Source organism: Leuresthes tenuis, unplaced genomic scaffold (genome assembly GCF_036924035.1).
Source record: "Leuresthes tenuis unplaced genomic scaffold, fLeuTen1.0.hap1 SCAF_11, whole genome shotgun sequence".
NCBI lineage: Eukaryota > Metazoa > Chordata > Actinopteri > Atheriniformes > Atherinopsidae > Leuresthes > Leuresthes tenuis.
The window spans coordinates 12298608-12316513 of record NW_027325365.1 but is presented as its reverse complement, the minus strand read 5'-3'; the positions used below and the strand labels follow the sequence as shown (position 1 = coordinate 12316513).

Here is a 17906-nt window from a genome sequence, read left to right as displayed (position 1 = left end):
TAGACATATGTGATGATGAGAGCTTGGGAAAGAGATATGAGATATAAGATAAAAGAGAAGAGAAGAGAATGAAAATGAAAATGAATAGAAAAAAAGGGAGATAAGGTGGCATGACACAACATGCTGTGCTGTGTCTTGGCTTTATAAATGATGTGTTATGACCTAAAGGTATCTAAGGGGCCCTGGGTGATGGATTTAGAACATGTAACAACAGTAAAGGCTGTTCCATAATGCAGATGAATAATAAAATGTTTGGAGATAATTGCAATGCCATTGGCATCTTGTTCACATGTGTGTACTACCAACAGCCCACGCTGGCTCCTGGTGCGACTGGTATCTTCACTTAATGTGTTGGTAAAAGAAAGTATTTGAAACATTTCAAAAGATGGAAAAAGCAGAAAATTAAACACTTTGATACTTACAGTAAAGCTGCGTGGTTATAAACAAGAAAGGATGCGGTGTCTTTGTTTTTCTCATTTAGACTTCTTGGAATCTGCCTTGGCCCCTTTGTGGTGTATTCTGAATCAGGTTGATCTGCAGAGCATAAATGAATGATGTCTTTGATCAAATTGCAAATTACTGTAATGCAAAAAACTGAACATGCATGTCATATCTTGTTTTCTTTGTGGTGTTGTTAAAAGTTTCCAATAGAGTAAAATTTCAAACAACAATGTGGACGTTCATGTGATAAACTAACTCAACTCTTATCTGGTCCACTCACAAGATTAGAAGTTAAGATTTTGTTTGTTTAGTATTGCGCTGATATACCTGTGACATCAAACTTGGGATTTTACATTCGACTTAATCGCATTTCCAGGCAAAGACCTTTTCTTTGTTGCAGGTTAAATTTCCTGAAACACACCCAGAGACAGAGACAGATTGCATAATTTTGCCCATTACATAACTGAAGGACATCATTTATAGGACATATAATGTGAGATAGTGGAGAAGAACTGAGTACAGGTGCTACTTTTCTCAGCCATATCCCACTTTAATATTGGAGCTGTCGGAACCACAATGTGACAACACTCCTTTGTTACTTAGGAAATTAATTCTTGAGTCCTCGTCTCTTTGACATACCTTGAAAACAGGATTATTCCCATGAGACTTAAATGAATGCCATCAGTTCTGCCTCTGTGGAAAGGTTCAGACTTCACAGATTTTAGTCAGCACAGATGCTAATCTGTGTCAAAGATTACTGCCGCCATTTTTATGTTTTTATTTTATTTTTATTTCATGTACATGCACAAGTGCTAACACACCGTGCACATATTAACATATCTTAGTGTCCAAGGGTAGGCTGCAATATGGATTATCTAAAAGATAAAGAGACACATTACCTTAAACTGAACTGATTGCTAGTCTCTCTCTGTTGCTCTTCTTAGCATGTGGCTCATGATAAACTATCACTCACTGTCCATCAATGGTTCTTTCACTTCAGAGAGAACTAAGTGGCACATTGTTCTTTTGGGATTAATTCCCCGATGAATCCAAAAAAATAAAGTAAAAACGGGTTACCTTGCATTTTTCCTGCGCCATCAGTGCCATGACAGTGCTTCTGTCTGTGTTGTGCACTTCAGGGTCAGCACCACACCAAATCGCATTTTTCCCCTTCATTAATGTCACAGCCTTAATTCAACATATCATCACAGTGCAAACCTTGGTCTAACGGTAATTGAAAAGGCCCAAGGGGAATTCCTGCGTTATGTCTGGGGCCCCCTATTCCCCACCAACCAACATCCATCATTGTAGAGTTAGGCCCTGGGGTGATGTTGAAGCACTCAAGGTTAACAGCAAGACTGCCATGCATCCTCACTTACAGCCCTCTAAACTGTGGCCTTGTGGGACCCCACTACTGCAACAAACACTAGGATGAAAACTACACACAGCATCATGTCCAGTGCATATTAATTTATCAGAAACATACCAGCAGGTCCAAGCTTGAACGTGTCAACACTTCTATGTTGAGTAAATGGATGGACTTCAATAGCGATGTGATCAGAAACAGAATCCTTCTGTCAGATGTTGAGTTCACAGGCTCGATTACGCAGCTGCCTTGCAATGCATACTGCAACAGATGAAATTAAACACTCGTGATTGCTCAATCACTGCTTTGAAACACCCTGGACCGTGATCAATGCGATCCCTGTTTTAAGTTTAGCCTCAAACAACAGAGATTTGAAAAAAAATTACACAAAAAGTCTCACAATAGATCTGAATTGCAGCTAATAAAAGGCGATGGTTTTGGGAGGCAGCAAAGACGACAGCTGTTTAGGATATCTTTGCATAGTTTTCTTTGACAAATCTAAGGCAGTGTGTTATTTAGGATGTATGATCAAAACCTTTGTAACTGTTTCTAACAAACACATCAAATGTATTCTGTACAATGTGAATCATTATGCAAGCTCCAAATACAACATTCTCAAAGATCACATACCATAGAACTGTTTAGAAAAACAGATTATGAAAAAGTATTGATCCCTGTTCAAATATGCAGATTTAAGCATATTCGTATGGCTCTTCTCATACATTAAAGCTACCAGCTGCCCTTGCAAGAGAGATGAGGACATTAAGGCTCAGACTGGTTGATCTCTGATGACAAGGGTCTGGAATAGGGATTAGAAGCGGGGACCAAAGTTATGGTCATTCCCTTAAAAAGGATGGCATTGCATCTCAAAGGCTTGGAGTTTGCAGGAGCTGACAGATCTTCAAAGGTCTGCTCGTCCCACACAACCAACTATATCTCCAAAAAAATTGTGTATGAATTTTAAAAGTCTTTTTATATTATTTATCGGCTTTTTGCATTACATCAAGCAAAGAATGCTGCAACCAATATGTAAAAGAAAAATAACTATTTGCTGTCAGTTTTGTTGTTTATTCTCTGATTGAGGTAATTGTTGGAATGCATATGAACACCTCCTGAGCTTACCAGCTAATGGGAGACCATGAAATATCTCAAAAAAATTGCTCATCAGAAGCTGTCAAAAAATCTGTTATATAAGACATGGATAATAAATGACAAAATAAAAAAAACATCTTTTTAAGAACTATCCACAGGGGTAAATTGCAATTCATCAAAAGACAAGCATGCATTAGATATGAGGATGGGCAGGGTCTTTCTCTCCATCCTGCTGCACGTTGGCTGTTCAATAATGCTCTAGTCAGTTACACCAATTTTTGGAATATTCTGTAACAATAGTCAGAGAGCTGAGCATTTCAGGAGCTTGGGCTTAAGTTGACAGAGGAGCGACGGTTGAGACCATTAAAAAGGAGTCTAGTTTAATAAGCCCTGGTGCATGCTGGACTACACAGGGGGTTGGCACCGCAGAACTCAGAAAACTGCTGTGCAGATGAAGATGAGAGAGAAATTTAAAGGATTGTTCTGGTTAAATCATGAGAGCACAGAACTGGGACTCTATTTCTCTAAATATGTGTTTATAAAAGTAAAGATTGCATTGTCTTACATAAGAACTCTTCCTCTGGTGACTGCATTATATAAGCTTATTAACTGCCAGCTGTCAAATTAACATGGTTATTACACATGAAGCGGATCACCTGATCTCAGATAGGAACAATTCACATGAGCTTTCCACTCCTTTCACTCTATTATTGCAATTTTTTTCATGTAGTTGTCACATATATTGTTCAGACTTTTTTCTTTAATTGAGTTTCTATGGTATGTTACAATTTGCCTTATTATTCATAGTTTTCATCAATCAACTGAAAACTGAATGAGGGGGAAAAAAACAAAGCATCATTGCAGCTGTTGCAATTTTGCATGGAGAGGGAGAGGGACAGTGCACAAAAAAACCCATTTATGAGTCAAGTTCCATTTATGTCAGAGGGACAATCTGGCAGAGGATACCCACTTACCATGGAGTCACACTGGCAAAGATTAGGGGACCATCGTTAAGAAGCCATAGAGGGAGAAGATAGCCAGGAGCTGTAGGGGTAGAGGTAGATGAGACAGAGGAACAAGAGAATCTGGGGAAAAAATGGGGGGAGGGGATGCAGAGGGGTTGATGAAAAGAAAGCAAGTTGGGGAGCAAAAGCACCACTGACTTGACCTGGGGAATGGGGGGGAAAGCCAGAGATCCAATTAAAATCCTACTTGGTCAGTCAGTTTCAGTGCTGACACAGCCTTTCCAGCCAGAACAGAGTGCCTAAGTGTACTTGGAAAGGTATGGGAGCTGCACAGTGTCAGTTACGCAAGATGTCATATACGGTTATGATGATGCATAAAAGCAAAGACCTGGTGTGACAAAGCAGCCCACCCCCTGGTACACAGCTGGGTCTCTACCCAAGAACAGCCCAACAGCAGCACAGGGGGTTACGATAATAATTCAGTGGATGCCAAGGTGAAACGGATTTATTTATATCAAACTGATGTATACCCTGTCCAAAATGGCGCCTGCGCTTGTTGCTAGGCAGAGAGCGCAAAAGTAAAGATGGCGGTACACAAGTGGCAAACTGGGAAGCAGAGGTCTAATCAGTCATGATTACTGGGGGGAAGGGTGTGGCGGGGTTCTCTGTTTATGGAATATTACCACAGCTTGGTCAGAATACACGCTGTTATATACTGTGGCAGAAATTAGAGTTTAAGGTCGCTGCGCCTTGGGTTCATGCGCGTTCGTCGCCGTACGACATTAGAACTGTTTGTTCGTACAAATACAAATATGTCTTTGAGCTCAAAATCATGTTTGATCACCTCGATTTTGTTTTCTGAGGAGAGCTGTGTTATTTTCAGAAACAGGAGAAAAGGGCAGACTGTGACAGCGCACACAGCAGCTGGGGTTTAGAAGAAGAGTGATAAAACTAGAAAATACAGAAAGATTTGTCGAGATTTCTTCAAAAACCCTGATACTACAGCAACACCTAAAACATTTGATGCAAGCTATTGATGATGTTGCAATACATGAGAAAGTAACTTCATGAATTTCAGTTATCGCATCATTAATATACTGATCAAAGTTTGCCCCAATTTGCTTGAAGACAGACACACTTCAGAATATAAATCTTTTAAACCAACCACTTGAAATGATCTTAGGCCATATTATGAAAACTCCAGCTCCATATCTAGTACTTTTTATCACCCTAAAGAATTCTCATACCACGGTGCCAAGTCACTATCCATTAATGAAAACAAAAAAAGTTCAAACTGGTTGCTGTGTATTGAAATTGAAATTCAGTAACATGGTTATCGCTCCCACAAAAACTCCCGATATAGAAGTTGATTGAAAATTAACAGCAGTTACATTCAAGAGGGATTTGAAAGATTCATCATCAAAAATATCTAACTTTCCCAAAAGATGTAGCCTCGTGAGTACGGTGGGCAACATACACAGCACACAGAATGCATAAACAAGTTAATCACGACTCCATCTTTAAATACCGTAAACATATCCGGTATCCACTTTCTTTCCACAATTTAACCAGAAATTTAGGTATTAAGACAGTTTTCTTCTATTCTTAAATGTAATAAATAATGACACCATTTTTTATTTTTGGTGGTTATATTTTTAGCTTACAAACAACATCCAAATGACAGCACCAGAGATTAACTCTGCAGCCTTCGACCATTTATTCTGTGTATTTTCATCACCGTCCAAATATCTTAATGAAATATTTGAGAACTTGCAAACGTTAGCATCAAAACCATATGTTTCTGAAGAAATGTGAAATGACTGAAAGTTAGCTATTTTTTTTCTTTTACGTGTGTGAACAAAGTGTATGGCACCATGGCCTCGTATTAATCAAGCTGGGCAGAGATTGCCACTGTGTACGCCATCTTCCGTCACAAACCACCGTCCTTCTACCTGCTGTCCAGGCTTCTAATTGCTCTCCCCTTTGTGACATTTTTAGATAGAGGTGCAATATCAAGCACAGGAAACAGGGAGCGTAAACTAAGAGCAGGCAGAACAGCAATAGTAACTCGCTGAGGACTAATTTATCCTTTGCACCAAGATTAGAATACAACTGAATTTAAGATCTGCAGAGACAAAGACAGGCGTTGAAGAGAAATCTCTTCGGCTCATTCCTGTGAAATAATGAGGGGTTTGTTGACACTTGAGTTCCAGAAGGTAAAAAAGCGAGCGAGAACAAATGTGTAGGAGAAGCAAATATTTCTACTAATAACAGTATGTACATCAAAAAAAGGAAAACTAACCTCTCCTTTTTTAAGTTTTGTTTTTTTCTCACTAACTTTTCGAACTTATACCAATCTGAAAAATGTATGTGTGTGTGTGTGTGTGTCTTCCATGAGGAACGTAGTGAGCGGCAAAATATCTAGGAAATCAAAGGGAGGGGCTCAATATTTCTTTGAATGTGACATTCAGTCATTTTTCTTGGTTATTGCACAGATAAAACAATTGCATTTTAAAAATGGAACTCTTTCTATTGTTTGGAATCTGCAACTTCTTCCTGTTTGTTGACCTCTTAGGAAAGATATTTTATGATAGATAGATAGATAGATAGATAGATAGATAGATAGATAGATAGATAGATAGATAGATAGATAGATAGATAGATAGATAGATAGATAGATAGATAGATAGATAGATAGATAGATAGATAGATAGATAGATAGATAGATAGATAGATAGATAGATAGATAGATAGATAGATAGATAGATAGATAGATAGATAGATAGATAGATAGATAGATAGATAGATAGATAGATAGATAGATAGATAGATAAGGGTAGGCTATATTGGAACATAATATTGCGTTGGTTTTTTTTGTGGAAGGGAAAAAATTTGAGGTCATTGTTGGCAGAAGACACGTGATCCTCCTGTGGAAGATCACGTGTGTCCAAACCTCCCCAAGTAAAGAAAAAAAAATCTTCATTGTACCATCATGTATTGTCATATGTGGCAGATTTTGACCCATAAAGTTGAGGTTTTCCATGGAGCTTTTTCTTTTTTTCTAAATAGAAGATCAGCAAAGTGTGAGTGAATGATGAAAATGAGTTGAGGGTTAACCACACACGTCTGATCAAAGAGAATATAGACACTTTAATAAAATATAGGATACATAATTAATAATACAGTAGGCCTATGTACAGTAGAACTGTATTCTAATTAAACGTTTAACCATTAACACGAACACTGCGCTTTACAGTCACACTGGTCTTACTTTGCACAGAAATGTGAAATAAACATACATTAAGATTACAAGAGTGCGAATGTTTAAAGAAAAAAGGCCGAAATTTTAAACTTAATCAAACGGAGGGGAATAATAATAATTAAAAAAGAAAAAAAAAAACTATTGAGCCTGTCGGTGTTTTAATTACACACAAATCATGCTCCAGGCCCACCACGCAGGATTGTTAGATCTCAAAATTTAACTGGAGAAAAGGATCTTCCATAATTATGCATCTTACGACATACATAAGTCATGAATAATGTTTCTATTCATCCCGACATACATTACACCTAGTTTACATTCAACAAAGATCCCTACAGTGAGGGCTACATTCAGCAAGACTCTTTTTTATTTATTTATTTCTTCTTTTTTTCTTTTTTTTACTTTCCAAAAAAAAAGACTTTACGTTCAGAATATTCATTACGCAGATAAAAAAATTCCATAAAATCTTAAATCCTTTTAAACAATCTTGTCTTTCTTCAGATAGACAGGCTATCTTTAACAAACACGGTCATATGCACTTTGTAACTGTTTCTGAAGACCACTGCTGAGATGTGACGGTTACAAGCGGAAGGCAACCAAACAAGGCCTTACAACATCAAAACCAACGAAAGCTGTCCATATTTCGCTACGCAAGATCCAATGGGACGACTGAGAACGTCTCAAAAATATTTCATACAACATTCACAAAAGTACAGAGAGTTATAGAGAAACATTTGTAAGTTTTAGGCAACAGCTTGGAAAATAGAAGCCCATAAATTCTAAGCTGCCCCATGAGGTTCTCAGAGAGACGGGATGTTATTACACTGCTTTGGTGAGAAAGAGTCCACGCCGCTATGGCATGTGTACCATCCGTTAACAATACTTTTCTGAAAAGGAGAAGAGGGGGAGAAAGTCCGTGAGCTCTGGGCAAACGTGTGACCTGTCTGGCCGCAGGGGTATTGGGAGGACTGGGACCTGTAGCTGCCTCTCTGTAGCAACAAAGGGTCCAAGAGGGGCTGTGACCTGTGCGTGGAGTAGTCCAAACTGCTGTCAAACGTGTGATGGAAACGTGACCTCGGGGTCGACTCGTCTCGACTCTCAGGGGACAAGGGGACATCTTGAGTGGAGCTGGGTAGATGAGTGGAGCTGATCTGGGTTCCAGACCTGCCTTCCGCGATGTGACCCTCGTCACCAGGACGCGCGTCGCAGTCTTTGGCGACGTGGGCCTTGTTGCAGTGGAGCTTCATATGCTTCCGCAGGGAGCTTGGGTGGGTGTAGCACTTGTCGCAGCCCCTGACCTTGCACATGTAGGGTTTATCACTGGAGTGCACGTGAGAGTGCTTCTTTCTGTCGCTGCTGTTCGCAAATCTCCGGTTGCAGCCCTCGAACTCACATTTAAAAGGTTTTTCACCTAAACGAGCAAAGAGAGAAATGGCGACGAAAGTGTTACGAAAAGTGCTTGCAGGCCTACGCATACTGTGCCAGGCCATCACAACTACAGATGTAGCAAGCTATGAGTGTACAGTCCATATAGTTATGCTATGTGACATGTGAACCTAAAACTGAGCAATGCACACCCCAAAAAAACGACACAACAATGTAAAGTCAGATATTTCACTGCGTGGCCACTTCATAGACAATATCAGCCACATACATTTGTCAAGTCATAAAAGTTTTAAAGCTAATTCCTACTAACATGTAACAACGTGAGTCTGAGTCACTCAAATACAGTTTAAACTAGTTGTTGAGACTTTGCTGCAGTCGTCATTGCAACAAGTGAGGCAGTTTATCTGCATAAAGGCTCCTGTTAAACACTTTAACCCGCAACAGTAACAGCATGCATTTATTTGATCTTATTCTGTTTGCATGCAGTGAAATAGATACTTCTTCTGGCACAGAATTGCCTACAGATGCTCACCGCATTGTTTCTCTGCACACATTATGTGCAAAAAAATCGAAGGTAAAACCTGTTTAATGTCTGTGAATTTATCTTTTTTGTTTTTAATTCTAACACAATTCGCCTCACTGACAAGCACACTACAAATGTGCAGCTGTTTGATAGTGCAAATGTCATTTAATGTCTCTCTTTTCTGCTGCTTTCATCAGTAAAACGTGTGAGGATGACCAGAGAGTATTTATTTTTGTCCAGTTTGAGAGCAATTCGCTTCCTTCTTCTAATTATGGAATTCCTCCATTTCACTGCAATAGGTCAACATCATATTTGTCATTATAGCATCTGTGAAAATAAGAATTAAATGTTATTGCACGACAATTCATCAAAATGTGACGTTTGTATGTCTGCTCATATTTGCTGTGAAGAAAAAAAAAGCCACGTTGTAAAGAGAGATTCATTTTATGACATGACTTCGCGGTGCTTCTTTACATCTGGTATCAAGGGAGCCAGATGCAGGCGAAACAGATCACCTTTTAAAACGTTCCTTAATTTGTTTATATAAAGTAGCCTCTCTACTCGGTTCTACTCCTTACTACATCACGACTGCATCACGGTGGTGTTCTCTGTTCGAGCTCCTGTGCTCAGCAGATGAGTCCCTGGGAGGCAGAGGCAGCGTAACGGCTACGTCACAGCTCCCCGGTGTCCCGGCATTTATTTAATAATATCACTGAATGAAGTGAGGGAGGCACCCAAAGCACCAGGCCTGCTGACTACACGCCGTTTGCAGCTGCCTCAGTAGCTCTCATCTGTGGATCCTGAACGGAAAGCACACGTTTTTCTCCTGCAGAGCCACTCAATAACGGCAGAAAGCAGCACGAAAAGCCGTGCAGACAAAACTTTGATGGCAGTGTCCAACAAAATTACACCAATGGCATGATATAATAATAATAATAATAATAATAATAATAATAATAATAATAATAATAATAATAATAATAATAATAATAATAATAATAATAATAATAAAGACGTATATAAAAATACATGTTGGAAAGTAAATCAATTAAAAACATGTTCATTCTGCAAAAACATTAATACTGGCCACATTATTATTGCTGTAATGATAACAATAACAATGTGTTATTGTTGTTGTTTTATTATTATTATTATCATCATCATCATCATCATCGTCATCGTTGTTATTATTATTATCGCTAGTGTTAGAATAACATTGTGAACTAACCTGTGTGAGTCCTCTTGTGGATCTTTAGATTCTCTGATCTTGCAAAAACTTTCTCACAGCCGTGAAATGGGCAGGGAAAGGGCTTTTCCCCTGTGTGGACTCTGACGTGGTTCACCAGCTTGTATTTGGCTTTGAAAGGCTTCTTGTCTCTCGCACAATTCTCCCAGTGACACACGTATTCTGAGTGCTCAGGTCCTCCGACGTGCTCCACCGTCACATGGGTGACAAGTTCATACATGGTCCCGAACGCTCTGGAGCAAGGCAGCTTCCCAGTCCCCTCCTGGACGTCAGTCCACTTGCACACCAGCTCATGCTTTACTGTCTGCTTAGAGCACCTGAGGAAAGCGTCGCCTCCTCCACGCTGAATTGCCATGTTCAGGGGTTTGTACAGACCCAGGAATTGCGTGACAATTTGCTGGCTGTTTCCCTTGGGGCTGATGGTTTGGCCATAAGGGTGAGTCCGGGTGAGGAGGTCGCCAGGTAGACCCAGCATCATCTGGCTGCCGAGGTCTCGAGACGCGTCCGTGGAGACATGGGCCTGCTCCTGGTAACTTGTGTAAAAAGTATGGCTTCTGTTGTCTCTGCAGCCAGCAAAGTCACGATACCTTCCAATCCCGCCATGTTGGTTAGCTCTTGATGCCAGTTGATCAGTGACGGGTGGCATGCCGGCTCCAGAAAGATTGGCTCCAATGATAATGCCCCTGGGGCTGTGCTCTAACCGGTGACTGGGGTATCCAGAGTCTGAAAAACTGGGAATCGAATGGTCAACATATGCACTGGACCTCGTCTCTGGGTAGTCTCGCAAATTGTGCGAGGGGCAGAGTTTTAAGGAACTGCCAGTGGGGTGTCCCATGTGCTCTCCTGCCAAAGGTGGCAGCACCACGCTGGGTTCAGTATTGCTCTCCCCGGGGTTGACGCAAGAGAGAGGGCAGCCACTAAACCTGGAAAGGCTTGTCATGTTTTGTTGTGAGTTTGGCTGTGAGTTTGCAAAATCAACCAGTTCGGCACTCAGACTACACCTACAAATTCAGTTTCCATGTTCCGTGTTGTTTATCATCTGCATGTGAAATTCTTGGCCGTGAACTTCGCAGAAGTAGGAAGCAGACTCAATTTCGTAAAAGTTGGTGTGAGTCCCATGCCGCTCACTTTGCCCTCTTGATTTGTGGCAATAACCGTGGTAGTAAAAATGCTTCGAAACAGGCCATGGTGCAATATAAAAGCACAGCAGGCAAACCTGCTTTTAAAAAGGGAGCTTTGGGATTGGTTGGAATGCGCTGTGATTGACAGGCGGAGGGTTTGTTTTAAAAGGGACACGCAGGCGTTCGCCGCACGACTCCGTTTTCAAATATCGCAGAGAAAATGCTTTGAAATGTGCCGCGATACTACTCCCTAATATTTCTGTCTCTTTAACTTCAAGCTCCTTCTCGCAAGACCCGTTCTTTAAACCTCTGCTTATAGGAGAAACGCACAGGTTAATGTCGGAAACCGATCATCTGGTAGAAGTCAAGCGATAAGAGGCAGACATGAACAACACAAAAATAAAGGAGGGTGAATTCTGCAGACCCCTTTATTTCACTAGTCTTGCCAAAACAAGTGATCCGGCTTTGCTGGAATAATAGAGACCGGTCCTTGCGTGTCCAGGCCAATCATTGTCAAAACTTTAATTATGATAGGAATGCAACACTTGAAAACATAAAGTTACTGTTCAGCAATTACATTCGGTTTTTTTAATCATTTTAAACTGGACAAGGTTTTTGCATTATTTCCATTCAACATTAGTCAGAATAACCCCAAAGTTTAAAGCCCTATTTCTTAACATGTTTATATAATATGTGGGTTACTGGACTTTTTTGGGGGGGAGTTTTAGAATATTTAGTTATAGTTTATTCATTTGATAAATGGTTGAAGCATTTTCAACAGGACAGAGATATCTCAAGTTAAGTCTCAAGTCCTCAGATTTTTTTTTTTTTACTTTGATAAGCAACAAGTAGACAAGTAGGACCGAATTTTCATCATTATCTTTTTGGGGGAAAGTTGTACTTTTTTCCAGCTGTGTCATTAGGGAGAAGAGCAGAACATCCTGTACGATTTTATACCTTAGAGCCAAGCGTAAACCATTTCTGGAAATAAAGCCTTTTTTATCATTAGGTCAATAAATACATGAATAATCATCAAAAGCACGCCATGCCTATTGCAGGCTGGCACACATGTTTAAAAAAGAGAGAGAGGAGAAAAAACGGTTACGTAAAATGTAAATGGCGAAACGTGACATGTGGGCTCCGCTGTTGTGTGAAACTCCCAAACTTTCTTACTTTGGGGTGCTGTGAGGACACGGAGCTGTGCACGCTGCGCCAGCGAAGGGCATATTTCTGCACGTCAGCTCGCTTTGACATGGCTCCATCAGCGCACTTTCCTCTATCTTCTCCAGTTTGGTCACATTCTTTCATCACTTACGTTTATCTAAATCTATGCAGGGTGGCGTAGAGGCTCCGGGCTGTGGCTCATATGGGCTCTTTGGGTGAATACAACTTTATTTCCGAAGACTTTTCCTGAAGGAATCCCCCCTTTTTTATGTTTGTTTTCTTCTAAAATATAATCTAAAATAAATAAAGCAAAAAAAAAACAAAAACTTTATTTTCTACATTGATATGCTGACGTCACCTGCATTGAGTTCTATGGGCAGAGACAAAGCCAGGAGCCCACTTGACATTTAGGGGTGCGAAATAGTGGTCAGGCCCAGAATGGCCTAATTCTGTCATCATTGTAATGGACGCTTATGTTTGTCAACCTTTAACCTATTGCATTTCCGAAATTGATTGAGGGCTGGAGGCCAATAAACTGAAAGTTTCCAATCTGTCATTTAAATTGCATCATGGACTGACATACCTGATGATTTTAGGTCTTCATCTGCAGCAGAGGGGGGGGGCCAAAGGGGCCAAGAGAACTTCACTGCTGGGATTTTACGTGATATCCCGATTCTGTCAGGCTGTTTGGCTAACAGTCGTTCTAGGTCTTTCTAGTAACTACATTTAGGCGTTTTCATGGCAAACATACTGCTGAAGGGTAAAGATTATTATTATAAATTATATCAACAGCTAGGTTTGCCTAAATGATGAAATGAGTCATGAGGTGATTATGATTTAATTAGTTTTTGGCCTTGTGAGCGGTTTAAAAATACAAGTGTAACTTTTGTGAAAATACAAAAATAAATTTGAAAGGAAAATACAAGACAATCAACTAGATAAGAGTTGCATTTTTATCAGTAAATGTGTATATTCAAATTACCCCAAATATACTGATAATTTTTTTAAAAATTTAAAAAGATTTTATGTAAATAAAACCAGGGGAAGCGGCTATCTTCAAGCGATAAACAAATTGTAAGAGTATAACAGTACAGACGTGTCAAGAACTTATTGCTTATAGTTCAGATTTTTTCGGTGTTACAGCTTTGCGGCTCTTAAACATAACCAAGCCATGAAAATGTGGCATTTTAAATATGGAGACTGTTTACTCCTTCAGTGGAAATATTTTCAGTGAAATACATTTTCTTTCTTTCTTTCTTTCTTTCTTTTTTTTGTTTGCATTTTGACATCTGATATCTCCTCAAGCACTGCAGCAACACGACTGCGGTCATTTATGATGGTTGTTTGACAGGTCAGACAAAATCCTAGTGACCGTTGGACACAAATTATCACTTCCAGCAATCAAAACATTCATGTCAGGGAACACACTTTACATCCACAAGGTCCTTTGTCGCTCCTAGTGCAGTTAATGTGCACCAAACCAACACAGCCACGCAATGCAGGGACAAAATGGAACCGAAGTCAAATGCCAGTTCAAATATCAGACCTGAAGTACAAAAAACCTGCAATAGAGTGGACTGAAAATGTCTTAAGTTCTGCATCTTTAACTATAGAGGTTGGTAAGTGTAATTCTCCAAAAATATAAAACCATTTACGTCCACATGCACGCGCATATAAATATATTTTATGTAGATATGCATGTTTAACTTTAATAAACTATTCACATTCTAGTAATCACCTGGTGTGAATCACCTCTGTGAATAATGCCAATGTACCTTAAAAACAATCAAATAAAGTGACCGCAAAATTACTCCGTCAAAATTTCAAATTCAAATGAATTTGAATTTCATTTCACTGGTTGTTTTACAGCAACTAATCATGTATGTTTAAACATCTGCAAGCATTACTGTGGAGTGTGATGGGATATTACAATTGACGAGGGATGGCGGTGCACAGTCTTGCCATCACTTTATGAAATTTAGATGAATTAACAGGTTTGGGATGAGTCCATTTGGGGACAGATGCTCCAGTAAATCACAGCAAGAAGTCAATTAGCTCTCTCCATCAGCCATATGAAGGCAAATTCCAAGTGCAATCACTCAAGGCCCAACTGACTGTATAATCTACGGATACATACAACGTCGGTCCAGTTATTACTGAGACATCCACAATTTTTTAAACCGCTTTGAACGAGGCAAAAATCCAATGATAAAACATTTCTCCAACAACTAAACAGACAGAAAAAGAGTGCAAAAACACACTCATTGCCCATGTAATAAAGCTCAGCTTTGCATTGTAAAATCCAGTTTTATGAAACAGTTCCACTGTCTTAAAAGAACTGTGGTATCAGTTCACATCAGCTCTCAGAGTTGCTCAGAAAACTGATTTGTAAGAGGCTGCATGCGTGTTTGAAAACACGACGGTTAAAGTAGAACATTATTAGTGAAAGCACACAAAGCATTTTTCAAAAACCAGTGGACGCGCAAACAAACACAACAATAGAATTTGTGGAATTTTTTTTTGCGAAAACGACATCCACAAAAGACAGCGGCTTGAACATAAAGCTAGAATCTCAGCCTTTATGCCTGATTGTGCTCCAAAAAAACATGGAGAATGGACCTTTAAAATTCTCTTAGTGAAACAGTAAAACACTGTATGTAGCTTGATGTTCCAAATGAAGCAACACTGAATTCTGCAGCTTGATTCAACACAATGTCCATTTAGGAGAAGCTATAAATCACAGTGTTATTTGTGTAGCCATGCCTCTGAGAAACATTGATCCCTCTCTGTCTATTCTGAATTGAAAATGCATTCGTGTAGTGTTATTAATTAGTGCAAGCAACATTTGGCTATGCTTTTGCTGTTGCTTAAGGGAGATTAACGTTTCACTTTTGTCTGGTCATTATTGAGTTAACTTCAAGTCCACAAACTTGTCTATAACACCAGCGGCCTGAGCCAGCAAAGCAGAGTGTGGGCTACAGGCCAGACAACATGGACTAAAGAAAATGCTCAACTTTGCTGCCAGAAAAACAAATAAATAATCTTGCTATAGGCCACTTTGTTTGTAAAAGGAAAAATAACCATAGAAGATCCTGGTCCTCCATCAAAAATTTTAAATATCCTTTATGCTGCTGACTACCACCTCGAGTGAGAATAAGCATATGAATGTGAGTCGTTTACCATGTAGGCTGGTGGTTATGCTCTGCTCTTTTCCACCAGGATAGCCTACTGTCAGAGAGATATGCACACTGAAATATTCTGATATTTTTAAGGCAACGCGCATGCTCTGTAAGAGGAAGATTATGTTATAACCAATGGGCTTCCCAAACGCCCAGTGAGGTAATCCCAGCAGAGATGACTAAATAACCAAATTATACTTACCGCAGTCCTGCAGAATAACCTCTGAAATTTCATCACGTTGCATTACGGCTGTGCTAACATCAATCACTCAAGATTCCCCGTCTTTTTTTTTTCCAAACTACCCTTTGAATGAAGAAAACATGGATTTAGACTAATTACGTACATGCAAATTGAGTCATTTAATGCAGTTACTTAATGTGCAAATTAAATCAAATATTTGAAATAACGCAATGGCTGAAGTTATTTGCCAAATGTGTCCAAATTAAATCGAATAGTTATTTGTTTTTTGGGGGTTTTTTTTCAGTGAGAATGTTACAGCGACATGATCGAAGAAGCGCAGTGAAATGTTTTGGGGGAACACATCAAGCGAGAACAGTTCACAAAACCGAAGCCTCGTGGGGTCTATAAAGTTGCATTTCCCCTTCTAAAAAGTTACTTTTTATTGTCCAGATAAAAGAAAAGAAAAGAAAATGCGCAAAGTCTCTCTGCTCCTGTCAGAGAATACACAAAAAACAGCGAAAAGGAAACAAAAAGAAAGGGAGACAAACTTCTGGTGTGACTGACTCTGGTTTGAAGCAAATGTGAATCTGAAAAATGTGAAAAAGTGTTTTGAAGCTCCCTTCCTCGTTAATTATCAGTCAGTAAACGCCACCATACCAGAAGACATCAGCAGTAGTTTTAAATTTAACTCTAAAGCAACAGTTGCTTTACATTTGGCCTTGTTGATGACAGCCCCCCCCCCCTTTTTTTTTTCCCAGCAAGAGCTCAGTGCCTACGCTGTTGCTCTGCCGCTCACAAACATTTGTGACTCATCTAAACCATGTCACTTAATCATTTCATAGTGGTAATATGGCTGTAAATACACGGCACATTTATTTAAGTGGCGTGCGGAGCCTTCGCGTTTCAACGAGCCAGTAAAATATGGAGGGAATACAGGAAAACTTAACAGGCTGCTTGTCACTTGCGAAAGTTCACAAAGGTCGCAATAAATCTGCGTGTGCGCATATGTTTACGTGTGCAGAGGCTGCGTGTTTAGTTTTTTTTTTTTTTGTGCGTTCGTGGTCTACTACGTGCACGCGCATACTGTGTGCAGTGAGAGAAGACGGGTGTGTGAGAGTGAAGGGGATGAGCGGGGGGGGGGGGGGGGGTAAACTGTGAGAAGCTATGCCTTCGTGGTGAGATGAAGCGGGAGGGAGAGGCGCGCGCACAAAGACACACATAAACGCGCACAGAGGAAGAGAGCAGCTCACGGAAGAAGAAAAAAATATTGAAGTGAATCTCATTCGTGCTTTTGCTTCGTGAGAAGCTGTAGTGACTGTGTTAGGAAAAAGCGCAAGTGTTGTACTAATATGCAAGATGACCATAAAAAAAGAGGTATGCGCGCCCTTGCAACAATTAAATTAACATATGAGTAACAGGCCTAAACATAGAGCAGCTTTGGTTCACGCTAAATCCCCTGCAACCTCCGGAGGCTAAATATTCAACTGTAGATCTACAAACTTCAATAGCATGCAGAACACACGGGCCTCCACTCTTTCTAAAACAGAGACGACGGATAAGTAAGCAAACTCACCTTTTCAATCTATAACTCTTTCTCGGTGAAATGTTCTGAGAGTGAATGCGGTGGGGTGAGGGCGACTTCAGAATGAAGGACTGATTTGATTTTTTTTTTCTTTTCTTTTCTTTTTTTGGGGGTCCAGATCCCTCTAAAATAAAGAATGTGAGCTCCTTCCTGGGACAGATTGAGGGGGGAAGGATGTGAAAAGCTTGGAGTTAAAAAGCGCCGCTTGAAGCACTCAGCGCGTCTCTGAACTTGATCAGATTTTATGTGTCCTGCAGCGAGTCAGCGGTAGCCCTGTGAAACTTGCTCAATGGCACGAATTTTTGGCTGAGCGAAAAAAAAAATCTCAGGATATTACAATTACTGCCATCTTTCTTTCTGTCTTTTATTCCTCTGTCTTACGCCCTATAGAGCTTTTG

At 39.9% G+C, this 17906-nt stretch overlaps 1 protein-coding gene and 1 long non-coding RNA gene across 4 annotated transcripts in view; both read right to left on the bottom strand.

Moving 5' to 3' along the window:
• Positions 1-17906, bottom strand: part of LOC140317920 (uncharacterized) — an 88093-nt gene that overhangs the window by 22732 nt on the left and 47455 nt on the right. For 2 of the 3 annotated variants that reach the window (XR_011917804.1, XR_011917805.1), the window contains exons 3-5: positions 3874-3943; positions 1928-2068; positions 423-534 (exon numbers count right to left, since the gene is read on the bottom strand). This is a non-coding gene — a long non-coding RNA (uncharacterized lncRNA). The remainder of the gene's footprint in view (positions 1-422; positions 535-1927; positions 2069-3873; positions 3944-17906) is intronic. The other variant, XR_011917806.1, reaches the window with a different exon arrangement.
• zic6 (zic family member 6) lies at positions 6990-11410 on the bottom strand. The gene is made up of 2 exons (XM_072395464.1): positions 10264-11410; positions 6990-8537 (listed from the first exon to the last, which is right to left on the bottom strand). Exons 1-2 carry the CDS (start codon positions 11219-11221, stop codon positions 7927-7929), a joined length of 1569 nt encoding a protein of 522 aa, XP_072251565.1. The 5' UTR covers positions 11222-11410; the 3' UTR covers positions 6990-7926.

What these genes read in the sequence shown, in the direction of transcription:
- zic6 (XM_072395464.1), bottom strand. Translation starts at nt 11,221, where the DNA reads ATGACAAGCCTTTCCAGGTTTAGTGGCTGCCCTCTCTCTTGCGTCAAC. An exon ending in CCACAAGAGGACTCACACAG is followed by an intron (nt 8,538 to 10,263) that starts GTTAGTTCACAA and finishes TTGCTCGTTTAG; the next exon opens with GTGAAAAACCTTTTAAATGT.